Here is a 20,103-nt window from a genome sequence, read left to right as displayed (position 1 = left end):
AGAGGACACCACAAGGCTGGGCAAAGAGGGGCAGCACGACAAATTGGTTACAGACTGCTTCACAAATTTCATCACCCTGTGTACATGAAAAATGGGTGGAAGAATCTCTCCTAAAGACTGTGCCTTTTAAATCTGGCTTCTTAAAAGCTTAAACCAACCAGTCAGATTCTTTGGTTATTTTCATTGCAATTATCATCAAAGTTGCTTTTTGCTCAGGTCTGTGGTAAGGAGAGAAGGGTAATGACCCAGAGAGGTGAACTCCCTCCTCCAAGATGAAATGGTAGGTCAGCAGCCAAGAGAGAAGTAGAACCATGTGTCCTGTCAGCAGAGAGCCCCATCACCAGGACATCCTGCCTTTTCCGCTGTGGCAGTTTCTCTTTCCCTTCTTTGTGCTTTTTCCCTTAGTGCTGATGGAGAGTCTTATGTATCAGTAAACTACATGCTCAGTAGTTAGTGCTTCACCATTAAGCAGAACTTCTGTAAAGAATTTATTATTTCTGGCAAATGTCTTCCATCAAAGCTATCTTGGGCTAAAAATCTGAACTTCCGAGGACTCAAGGGCATTTACTGTTTTGGCAGGCTGGCAAACGTTGGAATGTGAAAGGTACATAAGAATGGGGAGGACTCTGAAATGTGAATGAAAAACGCTGTTGTTGAGGCTGGATCAGCTGTCAATTATTATATTACTTTTCATTCTTAATAAAAATGTTGGAGTAACCTTGTCAGAGATGGGTAACAAAAATTTGATTTGCCTGCTATTTTTCATATCGGTCCATGAAGCACTTTGTACAAATGCCTATACATTTTTTTTTTAAAGCTTAAAAAAGCTGGTCCCCTGCTTTTTTTCCCCCTAATTCAGTAAGATTAACGCCAGTAACCTAATAACAAACTAGTGTCTGCAGACAGTGGGGAAAATAACATTATGTTAGAGACGCAAATTGCTCAAGAGCTATTACACAAAACAAAGAAGGAAAATATGCCTTTAATTGAATTTAGAGTCACTGGGTTGCAGCAGTCATTTAGGGTAATTTTTAATGTATGAATGTTAGACTGATCCAAGTTTCCCTGGTAAGTAACAGATTAAACATAAACAACAGGACTTTTAAACATGAAAATATGCAGGCTTAATGATCTACCCTGCCATTAAGGATTTATAGGGGTTATTTCATCAATAAGAGAAAAGACACTTTAATGTGGAAAAAAATCAAAGGGAATTTAGAAGGTTATGTGAAACACATTTCATCCCAGGCGTTCGCTGGCACTGAACTCGCACCCGAGCAGAGTGTGCAGGGGAATCGCCCCGGGCCTTCCGAGGGGTGGCAGGAACAGACACCTGAGATAAATTTCCTGCTTTCTTAGCAAGGACACAACAAAGAGGAAGTTTTGGTTTCTTCTGAACACTTCTTGTCATCAAAGAGTCAAACCAGAGCCAGGAATAACTGGCTGGTCTAATTTAGGCCCAGTTGACCTTGTCCATTCTGGACAAAAATTATACCCAAGTCTGCCATTTGCTTGATCTGACCTTATGATCAGAGCCTTTCAAGTTTTGGACTTTGTACTTATGGAAGCTTGATCATCACAGGATTTGATCTTTGCACATCAGTCTTCCTTTTTTCTTATCTTTTATCTTCTACTTTGCCATGGCACTGAAGTGTCCACTTGTCTCTACACCAAGCTGTCTATAGCATCATTTTTGTGGGAATCTGTGGGATGTCAGAGCATTTCTCCATTCAAGCACATACCATGCTTTGTTTTGCCCTCAGTTTAGAGCTCTATTCCATACAAACAGATACATTTTAACTGCCAGTTGAGTTTTGCCACATATCTGACTGTGGCAAAACTCATTTGTGGTATTTTCTGCAATCACATCCATAGGTTAATTGCGCAAAGTCTCTACACAGAGTCTGGGGTTCCTTGCCTCAGTTGGGATGTTTGAAATGTTTCCTTTATTTCATGGTCACTGTGGTGGTGTCAGAGATCATCTCATTCCCAGAAGTCTGAATAGCAGTCTACAATAAGGAGATAGTTTATGTGGTTTGTGGTTCCATTTCTGTTTTGCTTGAAAGTCTGTTGGGAAAACTGCATATCTTCAATGCAATCCCGAACAATTTTTAACTACCTAAAAAATGGTCCGTGTCAGCTCCACTTACTTGTGTTTGACTGTGACATTGTTACATGATTTTTGTTAGGAAGAAAGAGAGTATTTGCTGACCTTTATTCTCTTGCAAATTCTTGATTTTTGCTTCCATTGTCACACAACCTGTGGAAGATTGGGAGTTCAATAGAAGCAACTTCTACAGAAGTTCCCCTACAAAACCAGTCTTTAAGCATGTCTTACTGCTGTCCAATATATATATACACATATATAAATATTATTTTTCTTACTGGCTTTTGATGATTTTTTATATGTGCACCTTGAGAGTGAGAGAAATAACACTTGTTTTGTGCAAAATGTCTGCCACTTGTACCTGAGGGTTTCGGAACATCATCTGGTGCCCTTCCAAAATTGTTCTGCTGTGTAACATTTATGTTTTGAGCTGCACAGTCTGACTGAAGGTGCTGGTAAGCTCGTTGTAGCTTATTTAGTGAAGTGCAGAGACAGGTTCAAGGGCAATGGAGAGTTGTGAAGATTATTGTGTTGGTGGTAGAAATATGCTGGTAAAGCTTTAAATGTGCCACTCAAGGTTGATCTGTATCCATTAAATATTTTCATGGAGAACTGTCTCTGTACTAAGGTCATCTTCAGATGAGCAAGATGAATATTGCCAGCTTTCCCCAAACCACCTGCAGTGTTTGCCTTAAATCCTTGTGTACTTTTTACAAGATGCGTTTGTCTAATAAAATATATTCCCTGTCTGCAAATGTTACCTTGTCTATGCTTGGGAATCACACCAACTGAAATAATGCTATTATAATTGTTAGCTAATAGTTCTTAGTATTATGCCTCATAATGTGTATGCTTGTTTTCACGCTAAATAGTATTATAGATAATTTTCATTATATATTACTTGTGTTTCCATTCTTACTTCAGTTATGTGTGAAGGCTAATCTATATAACTATCTGTTAAATCATTTTCACAATCCAAAGCTCCTCCTAAGTTATTTCACAGGTATTTTCAGGTTTTTGAAAGAAATGAGTCCGGGGTTTGTTCTCCAAATCCAAGATGAACTTTTCAGCATTATGTTTATTTCATTCCCCAGGAATCACTAAAACAGGTAAAAATAGTTTCAGTCAACAGCCCGTTAGTCTTTTTGAACGCCAGAAAATTTCACGCTGACCTGTTAAAGATAATCCAGAAGGACGGCATGAGCAGCCAGGTATGTGATATTGTAAACAAGGTGGGATGTGCTTTACACTTCAGTAATCACCATGACTAGCTTGAAGATTTTGTTTGCCTTCCTTGCATTTCTTAGAGAATGCAATCAGATACTGAAACAGGTATAAAGAAGCAACATTTGAAATTATTCATTTAGAATAAAGCTAATTCTAATCTTAATCAGATTCAATATGGACTATTTTTGTATTACTTGAAAATAATATCCCTTCTATTTCTGCATATGGTCCTGTAAGAGACATTAAAGCACTTATCCAAAACTCAAAATTTCTAGAAGAACTTACATAATCTCATTTGATATAAGGCTGGGATTTTAGAAAGACAATGAGTAGCTACAAATGTGCTTGAATAAAATGTGATTTTTTTTTTCCTGGAGATAAATCCCTGAGAGATGGACACTTCATTTCTAACTATAAATAATTTTGGGAGAATTAGGAAGAAAGTGGCTACATTTTATCAATGATATTGCTGCTTTTTCCTCTTTTGCACTGATTGTATTAGAAAAATAAACAGTATACAAATTAGGTATATCACATTTTTGCAGAATATCCCTGTAAGTATAGTATTTTTCCAAGTTCATCTGCACATAACTACTGCAACTTCCTGCAACACTTCCTAAAAGGGAAAAGATAAATTATCATTTTTCTATCAGTGCCATGAAGACATTCCAATATGATACAATGCTTACTGTAGACAATTTCATCCATTTTGTCAAATTGGGCTGAGAAAATCCAAGCTGTGTCTTAGATGGGTTGTTAAGGTAGCAACATGTCTTAACCACCTATGCTGTCCCCTGACAAAGAGTTGTGCTACTCATATGTACTTAGATGGGTGGAAATTCAGCTCAGAAAATGTGATGCCTTTTTCCCTTGGTTTTGCAAGGCTGACTGATTTGGATTAGTATGATAAAAAGGCTCCAAACAGAAAGAAATTACTTAGGGTTTACATGGAATTAATTTGAGTCAATTTAATAAGTTAATTTGTACATTACTTATAAAGGAGATTTTACCCTTTGTCTCTTCTGTAAGGTACTCAGCAGTACAGCTGTCTGAAACAATTTTTTTTTTTTAATTTTTTTTTTTTGTTGAGTAAAAGTCTTTCTGTAGCACATAATGGGTGTGAAAAAATGCAGTTTCACTTTTGTTTCTGTTCTCTGTTTCTGGTTTTAACTCATGTTTCTATGAGAACTTGCATATTGAAATAACCATTATAAAAATTGTCAAGATGAATATAATTTTTTAATAAATTTACACATCAAAAATGTTCTTACTAAAATATTAGCATAGCAAATGAGATTGCAGCAAGTAGAAAATTAATCAAAAGTTAATCTTATAAAATCACTGCCAAGAATTTTTCTTGTCAAGAACATTTTTCCCATCTTTTGACCACTTCTTAACCACCCCCTGCTTTCCAAAAGCATTGTTTCCAAAATATGCTTTCTAGTGAATCCAAGCTTGACAGAGGTTGAGCCAGTTAAAAAGAAATGAAAATATCAGATTGAGTATGTATCTCAGCATTCTTCTAAAGTTATACCAGAAAATATTATACATACAACAGGCTATTGCATAGGGCATGATTTTGGAGAGAATGAGTTAACGTTGGTACTGAGAAACAGAATTCTTATGTATTGCATTGATTTTCTCTCTTCACTGTGCAATGGACTGGTTTTCCTTGATATGTTAATAATGTGCTGCTTTTATTTCAGTGTGAGCAGAACACATTGCTCTGTTCATTTTCCAATGGAAGTTGCCATGGTGAGTTTGTTACCTACAAATGGTGTTAAAACAAGATGGATGTAAGTGTGCAAAATAGTTCCACATTTTTCTATATATTTCTAGGTGCACACAAGTTCTGAGGAAATAAATATTTTCAGTTAGACCAAACATTCAATGAAGCATGAATGATAAATTAAATTATGCTAACCTTGGCCTAATAAGTCCTGTAATTCATTCTGGTTTTGACAGACATTTTAAGATTTCAAAAGCAGGGAACCCCTTGAAAATGCCTTTTTTATGGGAGTGGACCCTTCCATTGGAAGTCTCATTGCCCATCACACATGGGTTGGAACAGGATGATTTAAGGTCCCTTCCAACCCAGCCCACCCTCTGATTCTGTGTCCCTGTTTACTGCACTGGAATGAGTGTGTGTGTAAAGAGACAGGTACATAGTGGGGAAACCCTTCCCGTACTGTTGCCTGAACTCATCTTCCGACCAGGTTGAAGAGACTGTTTTGCTAAGCTCTAGTCTTGGGTTTTTTTTTGCATGCAGAGTATATTAGTATGAAAAAGTAAAAGTAAGATTAGAACCATGTAAAATCTTTGGGATCTTTAATGCCACATAGGAGGAAATCTCAGAAAATGTCAACTGAATTGTTAGTGACACGATAACCACCAATATTATACAGTATATCAATACAATATATAATAAAAACTCCTAGAGCTTTCCTTTCAATTAAGCTGGAAACTCCACTCTTTCCACATTTTGTAGCACTTAAATCAAACCAGAGCACATACATTCCCATGGGAGAGCTGCAGCAACCTTTTGCAGTGGATACTTCATACAGATGATTTCATTGTGGATAGAATTAAAACAGTGTTTATTTAAAACCCTTATAAGCATTAAAGCCACAGTAGAAAACCTGATTTGGAGGCTGTTATCTGAATGTTTGCATTTGTTAACTAGACTCAGGACATTTTTATGGTACTACAATGTTTAGTTAACTTAGGGGCAACAAAGTGCTTTGCTGTAGTATAGCAACCGATGAAAAGGGTTATTGAAGATGATATTGTATTTTATCGACTATATTGTAAAATATTATGTTTGAGATCTTACCAGTACATATTTCAGTCATCTTGAAGATGAACTGGTTTCTCATATACAAAAGTGACAGAAAGCACAAGACCTCTTTTCTGAATGCCTAAGACCTACCTTGAGGACTTAAATGCTGTCATTACTTATATCAACCAGTCTATGGTGATTCTTCATAGGGTCTTTTCAACAACAAACAGAGAAAAAAGAAAAATCCTTTTAAAAAGAAAAGCAAAATGCTGAGCTTAAATTTTCAAGGATGGGAGCATGAGGACACAATCCTTAAGCCTTATGGCAGTTGTCCAGGAAAACATGGGAAAAAATGTATGCTTTCATCAGAATCTTCCCTTTATCCCTTTGGGGAATACTGTCTCTATCAGCACCAAGTGAAACAGCTGTTCTGGCTCATGCCACTGATCCAAAGAGGGTGCAGGTCTTTACCTACCGCCCCATTTAGAGGCCAGAAAGCCTCTATTGCAATTCAGGATGCAGCAGGGAATTATTATACTGAGCCTGGGAGATCACATGAACCCCTCCTGTGTTTTTATCACAGTAATTTTCAGGAGGTTCCCTCTAAAATCCTATCTTTTTCTTTGTATGTATCTATTCATGCACATTACACAGAACAGAGACAGTAAATGTCTGGACATGCAAGTCCAAAAGTCTTTGCTCTCAGACTACTGTCGGAAAGGAATTACCATCATTACAAATTTGCATGATGGGAAAATTCCAAGTCTCCTCAATAGTTTAAAATCTTTACCTCTGCTCTGCCAAAGCCATTCAGCTTAACTCATCTTTACAATCAGAATTGCTTTCCTTCATTTTTTTTTTCAGTTGCGTGCATTGTGAACAAACATTTGTTCACAGAACAATGTAAATAAGATGTGCAGTATTTTCTAGTTTTCACTTTATGAAAGCCAGGAATCATTTATCTGTGTGCTAGCTCAGGATGCGTTTAGAACAGAGTATGTTTTGATTAAACACAAGATGGCCTGAGGTTGAAGAATGAATATAAGAATTTTGCTAATCTTGCCAACACAATTTTCTTCTCCAGCATGAATGCGTAGTTGTGTATTAAAAAATTACCCAGTCAACAACCAGCATAGTAAAGCCTTAGGAAAATTAAACACTCCACTTTAGATCTATTTCTTCCTTATGGGTGAATATTAAGTTAAGCCATAGGCAGGTGTTTAGGGCCTATGAAAATCAGTGTCATATCAGAATTTAAAAAAAAAAAGATATATTGTCTTTGTATACCATGAAAAATCTTCCAAAGAAGCCAACTCAATGAGAAATTAAAGTCTGAAGAAGCAACTGCTTAATTCTTGAGACACTATTGCTGCCTAAAACATCACCATTAATATATTCTGTCTGTCATCACTTCTTTCCATTGCCCTAAAGGTTCTTCATTTGTTCTTCTAAAATATGGCACTTGTTTTCCTGGTACCCCAGCACATAACAATGACAATTTTATTGTGATAGTTTGGGCTTATTTTGTTGACATATCATCATTCTTATACCCATTTCTTGAGTATTCTCCTTTTAATTAAAGGTTTTCATTTATCAAATGTGTAGGTGAGTTGGTGCAGCCGTGTCACAATGACAGACATGTTTTGATATTAGACTGCAGTGGACTGAATTTCTTTGACTACACTGGAGTCTCTGTGCTTCTTCAGGTAATCATTACACTAGAAACATTCTGTATATAATTATACATATGAGTTATTGGGGCCAACTACTAGTCACTCCACCTATGTCACTGGATAAATCTTTCACCTATAGAAAAGATGAACGGAGATTTGGTATTAAATTGTACTGTGTTTATATACAAAAAATTACATTAAAATATTTCTATTGGGTAAGAGAGCAAATATCTGCTAATCTAATATTCTATTGAGTAACAGAGAAAATCTATGTATCTATATGTAATGAAGAGGAGTTTTGGAACTTTTCCCTTTTTAAGTTGGTTTTTCATCATATTTGACCCTGCCATGTCAGTTGTAGAGACGAGTAAATTTACTGCTTTAAAATTTCAGCTTTAATTCTGTGATTTTATCTGTATATTCTACTGTCTGCTAAGCCAGAGGTCAAAACATGATCTCCATCCTTTCTCCTGTGGGCAGACTGGGTTCAGGCAGTGCAGGAGTTCCAAGATGCTCCCAGAAGAATAAACCCAGCAGTCACTGGTTACTGTGGTGAATGGAACCATGTCCAGATGGTGGCTGGCCACAACTGGTTCTCCCTTGGGGCCAGTCCTGTTTAATATTTTTGGTGATGATTTGGACAAGGGGATCAAGTACACCATCAGTCAGTTTGCAGAAGAGACCAAGCTGGGTGGGAGTGTTGATCTGCTGGGGGGCAGGAAGGCTCTGCCGAGGGGTCTGGGCAGGCTGGATCAAAGGCCCAAGGCCAGCTGTGTGAGTGTCAGCCAGGCAAAGTGCTGGGTCCTGCACTCAGGTCACAGCAGCCCCAGGTGGTGCCACAGGTGGGGCAGAGTGGATGGAAAGACATGGGTTAGTGGTGGACTTGGCAATGCCAAGTCACTGCTTGGACTTGATGATCTTAAAGGTCCTCTCCAATCGAAACTAGTCTATGAGTCTATAGTTTCACATAACAAGTAGTTCTATATAGCAGATAAAAAACTATGTTCAAAGCTGTTTCTTACACTTCCATCAGATCTGGAGTTTGAAAGTTGTGTAGTGAGTGCAGCATTAAGTGGGTATGGAAGACTTGGTTTGCATAATTTTTCTGAGTGAGATAAAGGGCTAGATTTGAACTTGGGTCTTGGCCCAGACCTCTTGTTGCCCTAACAATTTTCTCAATTTACTGCAGTGATTGCACAGTGAAGTAAATGTTGCCTTAAAATATTTTAAATTAAAACTACACATACAGGCAGGGATATAATGAAAAAGAAAACTGGAAAAATAGGGTTAGTGAGAGTGACTATTAGCTATTACCTATCAGTACTTTTCCTATCCTTTTGTACTGGGAAGAGTTCATCATAAATAGAAACTGACCTGGATTGCTCTGGTCTGAACTCAGATCACATAGGACTGTTAATTGTTGAACAATAGTCACTAATAGTCTAATATCCATTTGAAATATTGAGCATTCAATATTGTATTCATTTAAAAATTTGTGAAACTGATTTTCAAAACGTCTTAGAGACCTCCAAGTTACAAATTATGTCAAAGATGTGTTTGACAAATTTGTGAGAGGTAAGTCTGGATGGGCTGTGAAGTGCACAGGTTGGTAGTGCAGCCTCTGGATAAATGGTTGGTCCAAAACCAAGTTGCTCCTCCTCCTACCGAGACGACCACACTCAACATGTCCTTGTTACACTCCTTCCCAAAATATCATCGCTGATGTCAGAGATGGAGGATTTTTGAACTGAGTAAGATTTTTGCTCTATTTTAAAAATAGAATATTCTGATGGGATTTTCACTGAATCTCCTCCCAGAATTTTTCTACTTCACAAGGATTATTTAAACATTTTTTGAAGCAGTAACTGCTTAGCATATTCCTCATTTGGCAGGAGAATTCCCTACTCTGCTTTTAGAGTTATTTTCACTTTTTTTTTTTGGTTTTGTTTTGGTTTGATTTTGTTTTCTATCTTATTAATATTTTGCCTCTGGGGAGCTGAACATTTTCAAAGAAATAATAAAGAACAACTTACTGCTCAATGCAGCATGATAACTGTGGTGCTTTTTTGATATAAGTCTCAAAGTTTCCTAGGTCTGAGTCCTGTCTGTGTGGACTGGAAGTAAGCATATGGTAAGGACATGCGAAAACACACTGAAAAAAGATAAGTGGAAATAATACCCCTAAAAAATACAGTCAGAAATTGCAAAATTATTACTTAAATTCAGTTTTAATTCTCAGCAGAGCTGTAGAATACAGTGAAGCAGTGACAGGAAATAAATGTGGCTTGGTGATGTTTGCATTATAGAAGGGCTCGCTCTGGTGGCTGCTGGCAGTACAGCTGCTGCAGCAGCGCTCCGGGCTCTGCCTACTTTGAATGTGGGCTTTTTGTGAACTTTCTTCCCTGTTGGTATTTTAAACAGTTTTTTTTCTTAATTTCTTGTCTTCAAACATAGATTTACGTGGACTGTAAAAACAGATACATCGATGTGTTGCTAGCACACTGCAAAGGCAAGTATCAGCTTACAGTAAAAATTTTAGCATGATGGTTTATATATCTTCACCATCTTCTCTGTGCTCATGTGTTTGTTTTACTGCAGGTTCCTTGATAAAAGCAATGCAGTATGGTGGAAATCTTGACTCTGAAAATCCTGTATTTTTTGAATCTATTTCTTCAGCAATTGATGCCATTCCGATTCACAGGGTAAGACTTACAAGCAGGAGTAGGTGAAGCCTGGAGGGCTTCTTGGATGCTCACAGCAATTTGTTAAAGTCTGGGAAAGTATTACTCATCCAGTGAACCTTTTATGTAGAAATCTTTTATCTATAATCTACAACTAGTCCTCAGGCTGAGAAATGCAGTTTTCCATTTTTTGCTGCTAGCACTCTCTTCCCATCACCACATCTGCTTTTGCAACAACATCTCCATCTTCTATGATAGATCCAGAGGAGCTGTGTTGTGGTGCTTTAATCTGGGCTCATTCTCCACTGGAAAGATTTATGTCATCTAGAAACACCTAACACGGCCCCTCAGTGAGACAAATTAACTCACAGCCTCTTCTGCATTACTGAAACAACACTCCTGTTTCTCAGCCTGGGATGCTTGAAGCTCTTCACACATCAGAGCACTGGTCTGACTGAAACGGTTCTGGATCCCCAGCTGGTTTGGTTTGAGTTAGAAATTTTGTCTCTGCCCTGCACTGTACCTCGTTGTGTTGGCTCACTGGTGGAAAGAGGGGAATTGCACAAGGTAGAAGAGAGAGCAAGAGGGAGAAGGGAGGCTTGAGCATCTATTGTTCAATGATTCCTGCATTCCTTTTTAAAAAGATTGTAAACCTGGACTTTCCTCTTGAACTATGTGATTCTTTTCCACTGTCATGGCAGTGCAAGTGAGTGTCCATTAAAAGCAGTGTGCTTTCCCATGGTTTTATTTATGATTCAAACTTGGCTAGAGCTTGGCTCAGAGCCTTCTCCAAGAGACATTAAACTCATCATCGTCTGTGGTTTGGTCGTTTGTCTTTTGTTCTTCACTTTGTATTTAACTAATTAAATCAGACTTGCCTATGGACAAAACCACTTTCCATTGATTTATCCAGATTAAGGTGAGCTGGCATAGTTGGTCTCGTGAATTGACCAGAAAAACATGTTCTCTTCAGCGCTTTTCAACATTTTTCATTATGTTGTCCTACAAAAAATAATTTGTTGAAATGATAACTGCAGGGCAAAAATAATGGGGTTGGCTATTGTATATTTTGTCTGGGTCTGATTAGATGAATTAGAATGATCGGTGGGTTATAAAATGTCTGCTTTTTATATTGACATTATTAACTTTCCTAACATTCTTGTAAGATAGTTATGTACCAGCATTCCTATTTTATGGAAGTGAAACATGGATAGACCAGGACAAATGTTCATGATGAAAAGGGGGCGTTAAAACTCAAAGTGCACTTTTTAAGGAACTGATTACTTGTTTCTATCAGAGCTGCTAGGCAAGTCAAACCTAGTGGCTTAGCTGTTTAGTCTGAAAGGCTTACATGCAAACTCAAATTTTAAATGTAATTATGAACAGTGTACGTATACTGCTGGTGCTTCTTCAGAATATTCACAGCATGTGCTTCAGGGATTTTTATGTATTCATTGTGTTGAACACCTGAAGATAAGGTGGACAGGAATGAAAAGGCAGGGTGACTGCAATAGCAGCAGCACACTGTAGCTGCCAGTCTATGTACTCCTCCTGTGCCTTTTTAAGGTGCTGAGGTCAGTAGTACTCTTCAGTGTTAACATGACAGAATAGGCAGAATAGGATAGAAAAAAAATATGAGGAAGGAGTTGGAGACTAACAGAAAGTGATTTGTTCTGATTCACATTTCAGCTTCCCCACATAGCAGGAAATAGTCTTCCACTGTCAGAAAGGTAGAGGTAAGAGGGCTTTGTGGTCCATTTTCATCTCTGCTGCTGTTCAGAAAAGATATTCTTATCTACATACTCCAATGAAAATGTGTCGTTCTCATTTTTATGTTTATAAATTGTTAGGATACTTGCCTATTACTTTATGCAGTTAATCTTAAATAACATTTTTTAATCACAAATAACTTTTTTAAATATTAGTGGTGTTTTCAAGCTAGCACTCCTTCATATCCTAATTTTACTTTATATTCTAGGAAAACATTATAATGCTTTTTTTTCTGTTTCTGTCATTTTAGAATTACAGCAAGTTCAGTGAACAGAGTGAATTGTGATGCCCACCCATTGAGCATAGCGAGTTTCATCTGCTCATATTCAAAATGAACTACAACATGGCTTCTCGTTCACTTTTTTCTCCAGCGGATCTCATAGATGATCTTTTGTATACCATATATATTTAGTACATTCAGTAACGACAGATCTACCTTTCAGAGAGAAAATCTTTCAGCTGTGATCACTCAGAGAATTTTTATGCAATTGTTCTATAGTGGTTTTATAAAATATTTTTATATACATTTATATACAAATTATTAGAAAGCAGACATGAGGTACTGTGTTTACCAGTTAGGTGTATTCATTTAGTATCTTCTATTGTAACATTAGTTGTAATATTCATCTGTAGTTTTGTGTATGGAATAGAGACATGAATTCTTAAAAGAGTACAATTGATACAGTATCAGCAGCAAGGCATATACCAATGCATAAATTTTCTAATGGCTGTTCTTACTCTTTCCTCTGTTCAGTACAGCTATTTGCAGTAACAGCATCACAACTATCATATGCTTTCACTTTTTGCACTTGGTTTTGTATGCTTTTTAATGCCTGCTCAGACCAGTGGGAGAACTCACAAGTCTATGCAGAAAAGTCAGATACATGTTGACTAAGAACACTGGATTGCCTCCCTCTATATTTGTTTTCTTGTGCTATTATGGTTTGCTACATTTTCAAAGCCACAGGTATTCTTTAGTCTCAGTCTGAAGAGGAAAAACTGGTAATATTTTTCCAAAACTTACTCTTTTTTCCAGCATTTTTCCACATTTTTTCCAGTCTGCATTTCTACTTTGAGCTGTGATTTGTTTGGTGTTGAAATCTTCAGCTGAGGAAGCTGAAAGGTGACCGTAGTGGCACATGAGATGTGGGCCACATTTCAGCCACAATCCTGATGTGATGTGCAGTATACTTACTGTGTGTGAGCACACAAAGTGGGTGGTGGAACTCACGGGTTGAGTACTTGGTTTGTATTTATGGGTTATCAGCAATTGTATTAGATCATACTATCACACAGCTATCATGTTATTTGGCAACATATTAAAGCCTTCCAGTACCTGAAGGGAGCCTACAAGAAACATGGAGAGAGACTATTTGCAAGAGCATGTGGTGATAGGACAAGGGGATGGCTTCAAACTGGAAGACAGTAGGTTTAGACTAGATATTAGAAGAAGAATTCTTCACTGTGACAATGCTGAGGCACTGAACAGTTTGCCCAGAGAAGTTATGGATGCCCTGACTCTGGAAGTGTCCAAGGTGAGGTTGGATGGAGCTTTTAGCAGCTTGTTCTAGTGGAAGGTGTCCCTGCACTTGGCAGGGTGATGGAACCAGATGATCTTTAGGGCCTTTAAAACCTAGGCCATTCTATGATTCTATGTATGATTTTTCTCCTCTTACCTTTGTTCCCTTATGTGGACACCAGCAGTCAAATGTGAATTGAGCAAAAAGGAATCAACAAATGAGAAAAGAAGTAGGGGGTTTTGGTTTTTTTCACCAACTTAAAAAAATCTGTGGAAGCTATAGGTAAATGAATATGGCACATCTGTAACAGCCATCTTACACTACAGAGAGGAGGGAAGTACAAGGAGGCTTTGTGCAGCTGACACATATAGGCAAAATCTAGCTCTAAGCCTTCTGTTTTCAGCAGCAGTTACATCTGTATGCTTGTCTGGACCCTCCCTGCTCTCTCTGCCCAAAGCTGATGCCTGTGGGAGATGAAGTGGCTCATGGAGTGACTTCTGCATCTCTGCATAGTTAAGACATTGATATGCTTTTCCTCAAGTCTTGGTCACTCCACACTAGTAGATGATAATGGGAGAGAGCCGTGGGGTTTCTTGCCCTTTCAATTATGAGTGACTCTTGTAGTTATTCCCTGCTTTGTCCCACAGAGGACTAGAAATGTTCTGTACAAGTTCTTTTGAGACTGCTTTGGTAATTACTATGCAAAAGGCTGATAAGTGAGAAACTCATTATATGCAGGAGAAATAAATTCTGTATATTGTCCCAAGCACATTAATTTCAGATGCTATAGCTGACTGCAAATGGCTCATTACATCACTGGACTCAGTAACAGGCTATAACATTTGATTAATAATTTCTTGAAACAGTTTTAGTAATTTATTAACACTTTAAAAACTATTTACAATGTACTTTAATCACAGAAGCATCAATTTTATGTCACAGCTGAATGGAGATTTCTACTTAACTGCAAACTGAATAAATGAATAAATGGTATCTTTTCTACTAGGTTCAGCATTTGTTCTTTGTCAGCTGAATGTTTTTTCTGAAAATTTATAGATTAGTTGATTAATGAAATTGTTAAAAATAGAGTCTTTAGCAAAGATAACATCACTTTTCAGGAGATTTTCACTTTATTCTGAATGATCTTGTAAATGGAACAACACAGATGCTTTTAAAATTCCTTGTAGTATTAGCCTTTTAAGAAACCTTTTGCATTTAATAATCAATTTTGTAGCGCTTATCAAAATAGCATCTAATTTTTATTGCTTTCAATAGGAATAATTTTTGATCAGTTTAATGACGGGTTTAGGGATGAACATTTATCTCCCATTGGCTCCAACCTTCCAACACTGGGATTTGGGATAATATTTCTGTAATCTATTTTGCTATATATAATTTGTCTACATAACTTTCTGTTTCTGAGAGCATGTATTGTTAATTATATTCCCTGTCTGGCAAGTGGCATCACTTAGGATAGTTGTTTCTCAGCAGAACAGTGTTTAAGGGGCATGTGAAGATAGCTGCCCTTTCAATTTCTTCTAAAATACCTGTACTGAGTTTAAGCTCTGTCAAAACAGAGCTGCTCTATACAACTATGGGCAGTGGGGGATGGAGTATTATTTCTTTTTTACCATTGACTCGGAAGAACAAATTTCAAATTACAAACCACTGACACAGTTTCCATTTCTCCACCACCCACTCTTCTGAGCTACTGAAGTTTACTAAAACATGTGGCTGCACCTGGCCTGCCTTCAAATGTCCAGGAGACCATTGCCATCAGACCTCGTGGACTGCCAGGTCATGGTTGGTCTGCTGATGGGAAGGGAGTTGCTTCATGTCCTCCCCGAGTTGCTCTTTGCAAATCCCTATTGATGGTGTGTTTTTGCCACTGACAGACTCAACTGACAACTGTTTAATTCTTTGGTGAGGATTTAAGGAAACACCTTAAAACTTCTGGATTAAACTTTGGAGGCAATCCCCACTATCAATTTCTACCCTTCTCTCAATGCTTTTTTATGCAGACTGTCCACTGGCTTTCCTCTGGCTCTCAGAATTATTATGTAAATACATGGAACCCAAAACATCACAATTAGCTTTACTGGAATGGAATAGAATTAAATAGAATAGAGTAACATTTGAAAGAAACCAACAGGCATCATCTAGTCCAATTGCTGTTATTATAAAAGAATATCTTAATTACAATAAACCGTACTTATTCTTCTGACCCAGAAAGGTCAAGGAAGCCAAACTCATTCTGTAGCAAAGAGCCTGCACAAAGTCTGTGTGTCCTTATGGCTGTGCAGGCCTGGCCACACTATCCCAATGGAGTTGGGAATTACAGTCAGGAACAATAAGGGGTTAAGTTATTTGTGCCCTGCTGCTGCAGACATTCATCTTTGTACCTTCAGCCTTGTTTGCTTGAACATCCCTAGGGACTTTTCAGAATAATGCAAAGTTTCATCAAATGTGGTTACATCTATGAGCTTCTGCAGTGTTAGCAGTAAGAGCAAACTGTGGAGTTTCTCTGTCCTCAGTGATTTCTAAAGCAAGAGAGAGACTGCATCTGCCAGAGAGGCTTGAGGAAGTCTCTCATTTGCAAACGGGTTTCAAGTAATGAAACTAATGAGTTTACTACTCTTGGTAAGCAATTCTGAAAATCTAACCACTCACTTTGCTTCTTGTATGGATACTTACATGCTCAGACTTTATGTTGCAAAATTCAGTGTGTATGAGTCACCAATCTTTTGCAAATCAGTGCTTCAATTCTGCACATTTGGTGTATTCTGCACTTCATAGGAGAACCTAAATACAATGTTTTTTTTGCAGAGGTGGTCCAAAGTTATCAGAGATTATACATTTAGTTGATGTGTTTAGGAATTTTTAGTTATTTTTAGGAACTTATTCTACATTTTAAATAGTATATCATGTGAGTAAAGAGTTTTTCTCAACATTTAAGATTTGATAACCAGAGTATATTAAAATGGTGATCTGATCATATGCGCTTACAGAATTTGTTTCACACATTCCAAAACAAAGCAAGCAATGAGGAAAAAAAGAGAGAGCAAACTGATGTTATAGAGTGAATATAAAGGCAATTAAAAATTAGGCATAAAATATGTAATAAGGAAAAGACTGTTAACATTACATTTATGCAAATTAAATGTTTCCAATTCTTGTCATATGTCTTTCATTTTAAAGGTTATTTGCCCTGATTCTATGATTCAAGTGTCACAAGGTCTGGCTGTAGCTGCTTTGACATAATTTATTTGACAGCTCTGTGTGTCATAAATATATAATGTAACAAGGAAAGGTATCTTCACTGTTGAATGAAAACATTAATGTGTCAATACTGTGTATGAATACTGTTTGACATTTACTAGTTTCAAAAATAAAATACACAGTATGCCTTGAAAATATGGTATTCCTATTTTTGGAAGATACTTTCTTTGTCTAGAGGAACTCATAAATAAATGAAGGAGTGCAGTTCCAGAGTGCATGCTAAATGGTGCCTTCATCATTAAGATAGATTTTACTAAAGATCACATAATCTGTATGTTTCCATATGTTTTATAATGCATTTAAATATTTTTTCTTTTTCTGATTCCATGTATTAGCATATGCAAGAATAAATTTATACTGAAATAAATTGGAATATGAGACAATTTGCATGAAGAAGGAGGAAAAAGCCCTCATTATTTCAATTCTCTTTTTTTACATTCTGTACTAGCCACTTTGTTAGGAGATATGCTGCCTTCTCCAACCTCAAAATGTATTAGATCTTAACAATGAAAAAAGAGAATTTGCTTTACATTCATAAGTTTTAATTCCTCACAGCTCTTACAGGAGTATGGCATGTAAGACATTTTTACCTCTATGAGAAATACAGAAATCTTGGTCCAATTTCCCCAGTATTGCCTCTTTGCATGCACAGTCATTTGAATATGTCTTTTTTAAATTGTCATTTGCATCTACAGATGGTGCACCTCATATCCAACTGGCACATACTGACGGCACTGCTTATGTACAGTCTGTGGCTTATCCCAGTAGAGAGGAAATGATGGGCAAACCTTCCCACCACCTCCCAATAACTGTAATGACATTAATGAAAAATGGATTGACATATCTTTAAAACTTTGGCCCTGAATGTAGCAGCTTAATTTTTCAAGCCTAGTAATTTATGAAAGCATTTGCTTCTACAAAAATGAATGCAACTGCTACATTTTTTTGATTTTACAGCAGTATGAAAAAGTATAAACAATTTACAGTTCCATAAATTCCTAGATGCTAGACAGCTAAATATTCTTAATCTTGATGACATAGGCTATTGTCTAGAGCTAGGCTATTTTTTAGAGCTCTCCTTTCCAATTAAACTCAGACAATAGCAAAGAAATATCCAAGTTCTCTTTCTTTGGGGTGAGAGAACAGAAAATATCATAATTTTTATTCTCAGAATGAGCATGTAGAAGTTGAAGATCAGCTCTCACCAGGAACTTGAAAGGTAACTTGAAGTGCAAGTCCTTCCGTACTGGGAATCCTTTGGCTGCACAGCAGTTCTGAAGAGTATGACATGCAAAAGCAGAGAAATATCTGCTTTTTCTCGTGTGTTTTCCAGTAAAGAGGTCTTTTGTGCTGGATAAATTCAGGTGGTTAATATTTAAGAAGAACCAAGAGAGTGGCTTATGTTGTTGCTCTGACTGACTCAATGAGGAGAAGTGTTCTCATTCCCATTGTGCTTTGACTGTGATATTGTTGCAGTTTAAAAACACAGCAAAATTGTAGGAATTCTTGAAAACTCTGCAATGCTGAATTAAGCTGTACACTGTACATTCACTTATATCCCACAAAACAAATGTCACTAATTTGGACACACTGTTTTATATTTCATTTGAGAGGCAAAATTATCTACTCCCTTAATTGTTACTTGCAACTAATAGTTTTAAGATTTCGGGGAAGGTGCTTTTTTGCACATTTGCTCTGATTTGTAGGCTCAGATAGTATAGTAAAAAATGTGTGCTGCTCATTGGGTCTGGAAATAAAGTCTCTCTGAGTTCACAGCAACAGTATTGGAATTGTGAGTTGATACTACAGAGTGTGTAGTTTATATTCCAGTATAAATTAATAATTTCAAAAACCCTCAGCATTTTGCTTCAAGTTCCTTTTCCTCTTCTCTCTTTCTCTGTGACCATTTTTGCATCTCAAGAATTTCATTATTTTCTGGTTTAGCTTGGTTCCTATAGCCAAAATCTTAATTCAGAATACCTCCATCATAAAGGAAGATATGTTTTGAAAGAACAAGAGCAATTATAACTTATCTGTTACCAAAAAAAAAAAAAATTAAAAAAAAAATAAAAAGCACTCTTTTGATTCTGGAGTGCTTCCAGATTTGAGGCATGTTTTGGAATATTACATTTGCAATATGCAATTTGTGATAATTTTTATCTGTTTTTTAGTAATAAAATTGTGTTTAAACCTCCTGATCACAGCTAGGTTTGGTGCTGGCCTGACTTCACTACTGCCCTGATTTCAGAGGTCTCCAGTATACCTCATCTTCAGTTCCCAATCCCATGAAACAGACAGTGCTGTAGGTGACCCGTGGTGCTCTGCAGACCTGGGGATGGCTCACTTTGCTGCTTCCTTCTGCCTCTCTCCTGGCAGGAGACAAGCTCCTCTACAGACTGCAGAGCACTAGTGGCTGCAGAAGTGATCAAAATACAAGTGAAATGCTGCAGATGCAGAGCTGGAGACCAGGGCTAAGATGCTGGTGGGCTGTGAGACTCTCAGCCATGCATGGGACTGGGAGGAGAAAGGTGCTGGGGTGGACAGCAGAATATGGGAGGAAGCTGTACAGGAGAAAAAGAATCAAGTGAACAAGACTGTGATGCTGCACATGAATGAAAAAGTTGAAGAGCAAGGATGCAGCTGGGATGTCAGGCTGCATGGAGGTGCTGGATGAAAGGGAGGCAGATCACAAAAATTTGAACAAACTCCTATGGGCAGGTCCTTGATCACTACAAAAGATCATTTTCTTCCAAAGTGCAGTTTGCTTCACACAAGGGTAATTTCCTCACAAGTGCGATTGATCCTGTTAATGTGGTTTTAGCAGCATTTCAATTACTTCATATCAGTAGGAGTTTGGTTTTTTTCTGAGTCTGACATCTTTTTCAGGAAAAAAATGCATCATTTATAGGCGTTTCATTCAAATAAGTATGAAGTACACATATTACAAAGCTCACATCTGCCTCTTTTCAGCCTCACAGACTACACCTTTGCAGAGAGACAGGTGGTTCATAAGGACTAACAGGTGTACCCCAAGTACTGCCACCTCCATGTTATGGGCAGCCCTTGC

At 37.3% G+C, this 20,103-nt stretch overlaps 1 protein-coding gene across 1 annotated transcript in view; it reads left to right on the top strand.

Annotated features, from left to right (window-relative positions):
• SLC26A7 (solute carrier family 26 member 7) overlaps nucleotides 1-18,877 on the top strand; it is a 70,288-nt gene extending 51,411 nt beyond the window's left edge. The window contains exons 13-18 of the mRNA XM_014265019.3: nucleotides 3,202-3,318; nucleotides 5,041-5,089; nucleotides 7,719-7,819; nucleotides 10,241-10,295; nucleotides 10,385-10,488; nucleotides 12,488-18,877. Coding sequence (XP_014120494.2) covers nucleotides 3,202-3,318; nucleotides 5,041-5,089; nucleotides 7,719-7,819; nucleotides 10,241-10,295; nucleotides 10,385-10,488; nucleotides 12,488-12,523 — 462 coding nt within the window. The 3' untranslated portion in view covers nucleotides 12,524-18,877. The remainder of the gene's footprint in view (nucleotides 1-3,201; nucleotides 3,319-5,040; nucleotides 5,090-7,718; nucleotides 7,820-10,240; nucleotides 10,296-10,384; nucleotides 10,489-12,487) is intronic.
• Nucleotides 18,878-20,103: the final 1,226 nt, after the last annotated feature.

The sequence above is a fragment of the Zonotrichia albicollis genome, chromosome 1 (genome assembly GCF_047830755.1).
Source record: "Zonotrichia albicollis isolate bZonAlb1 chromosome 1, bZonAlb1.hap1, whole genome shotgun sequence".
Taxonomy (NCBI): Eukaryota; Metazoa; Chordata; class Aves; order Passeriformes; family Passerellidae; genus Zonotrichia; species Zonotrichia albicollis.
This window is presented reverse-complemented; position numbering and strand designations above follow the sequence as displayed.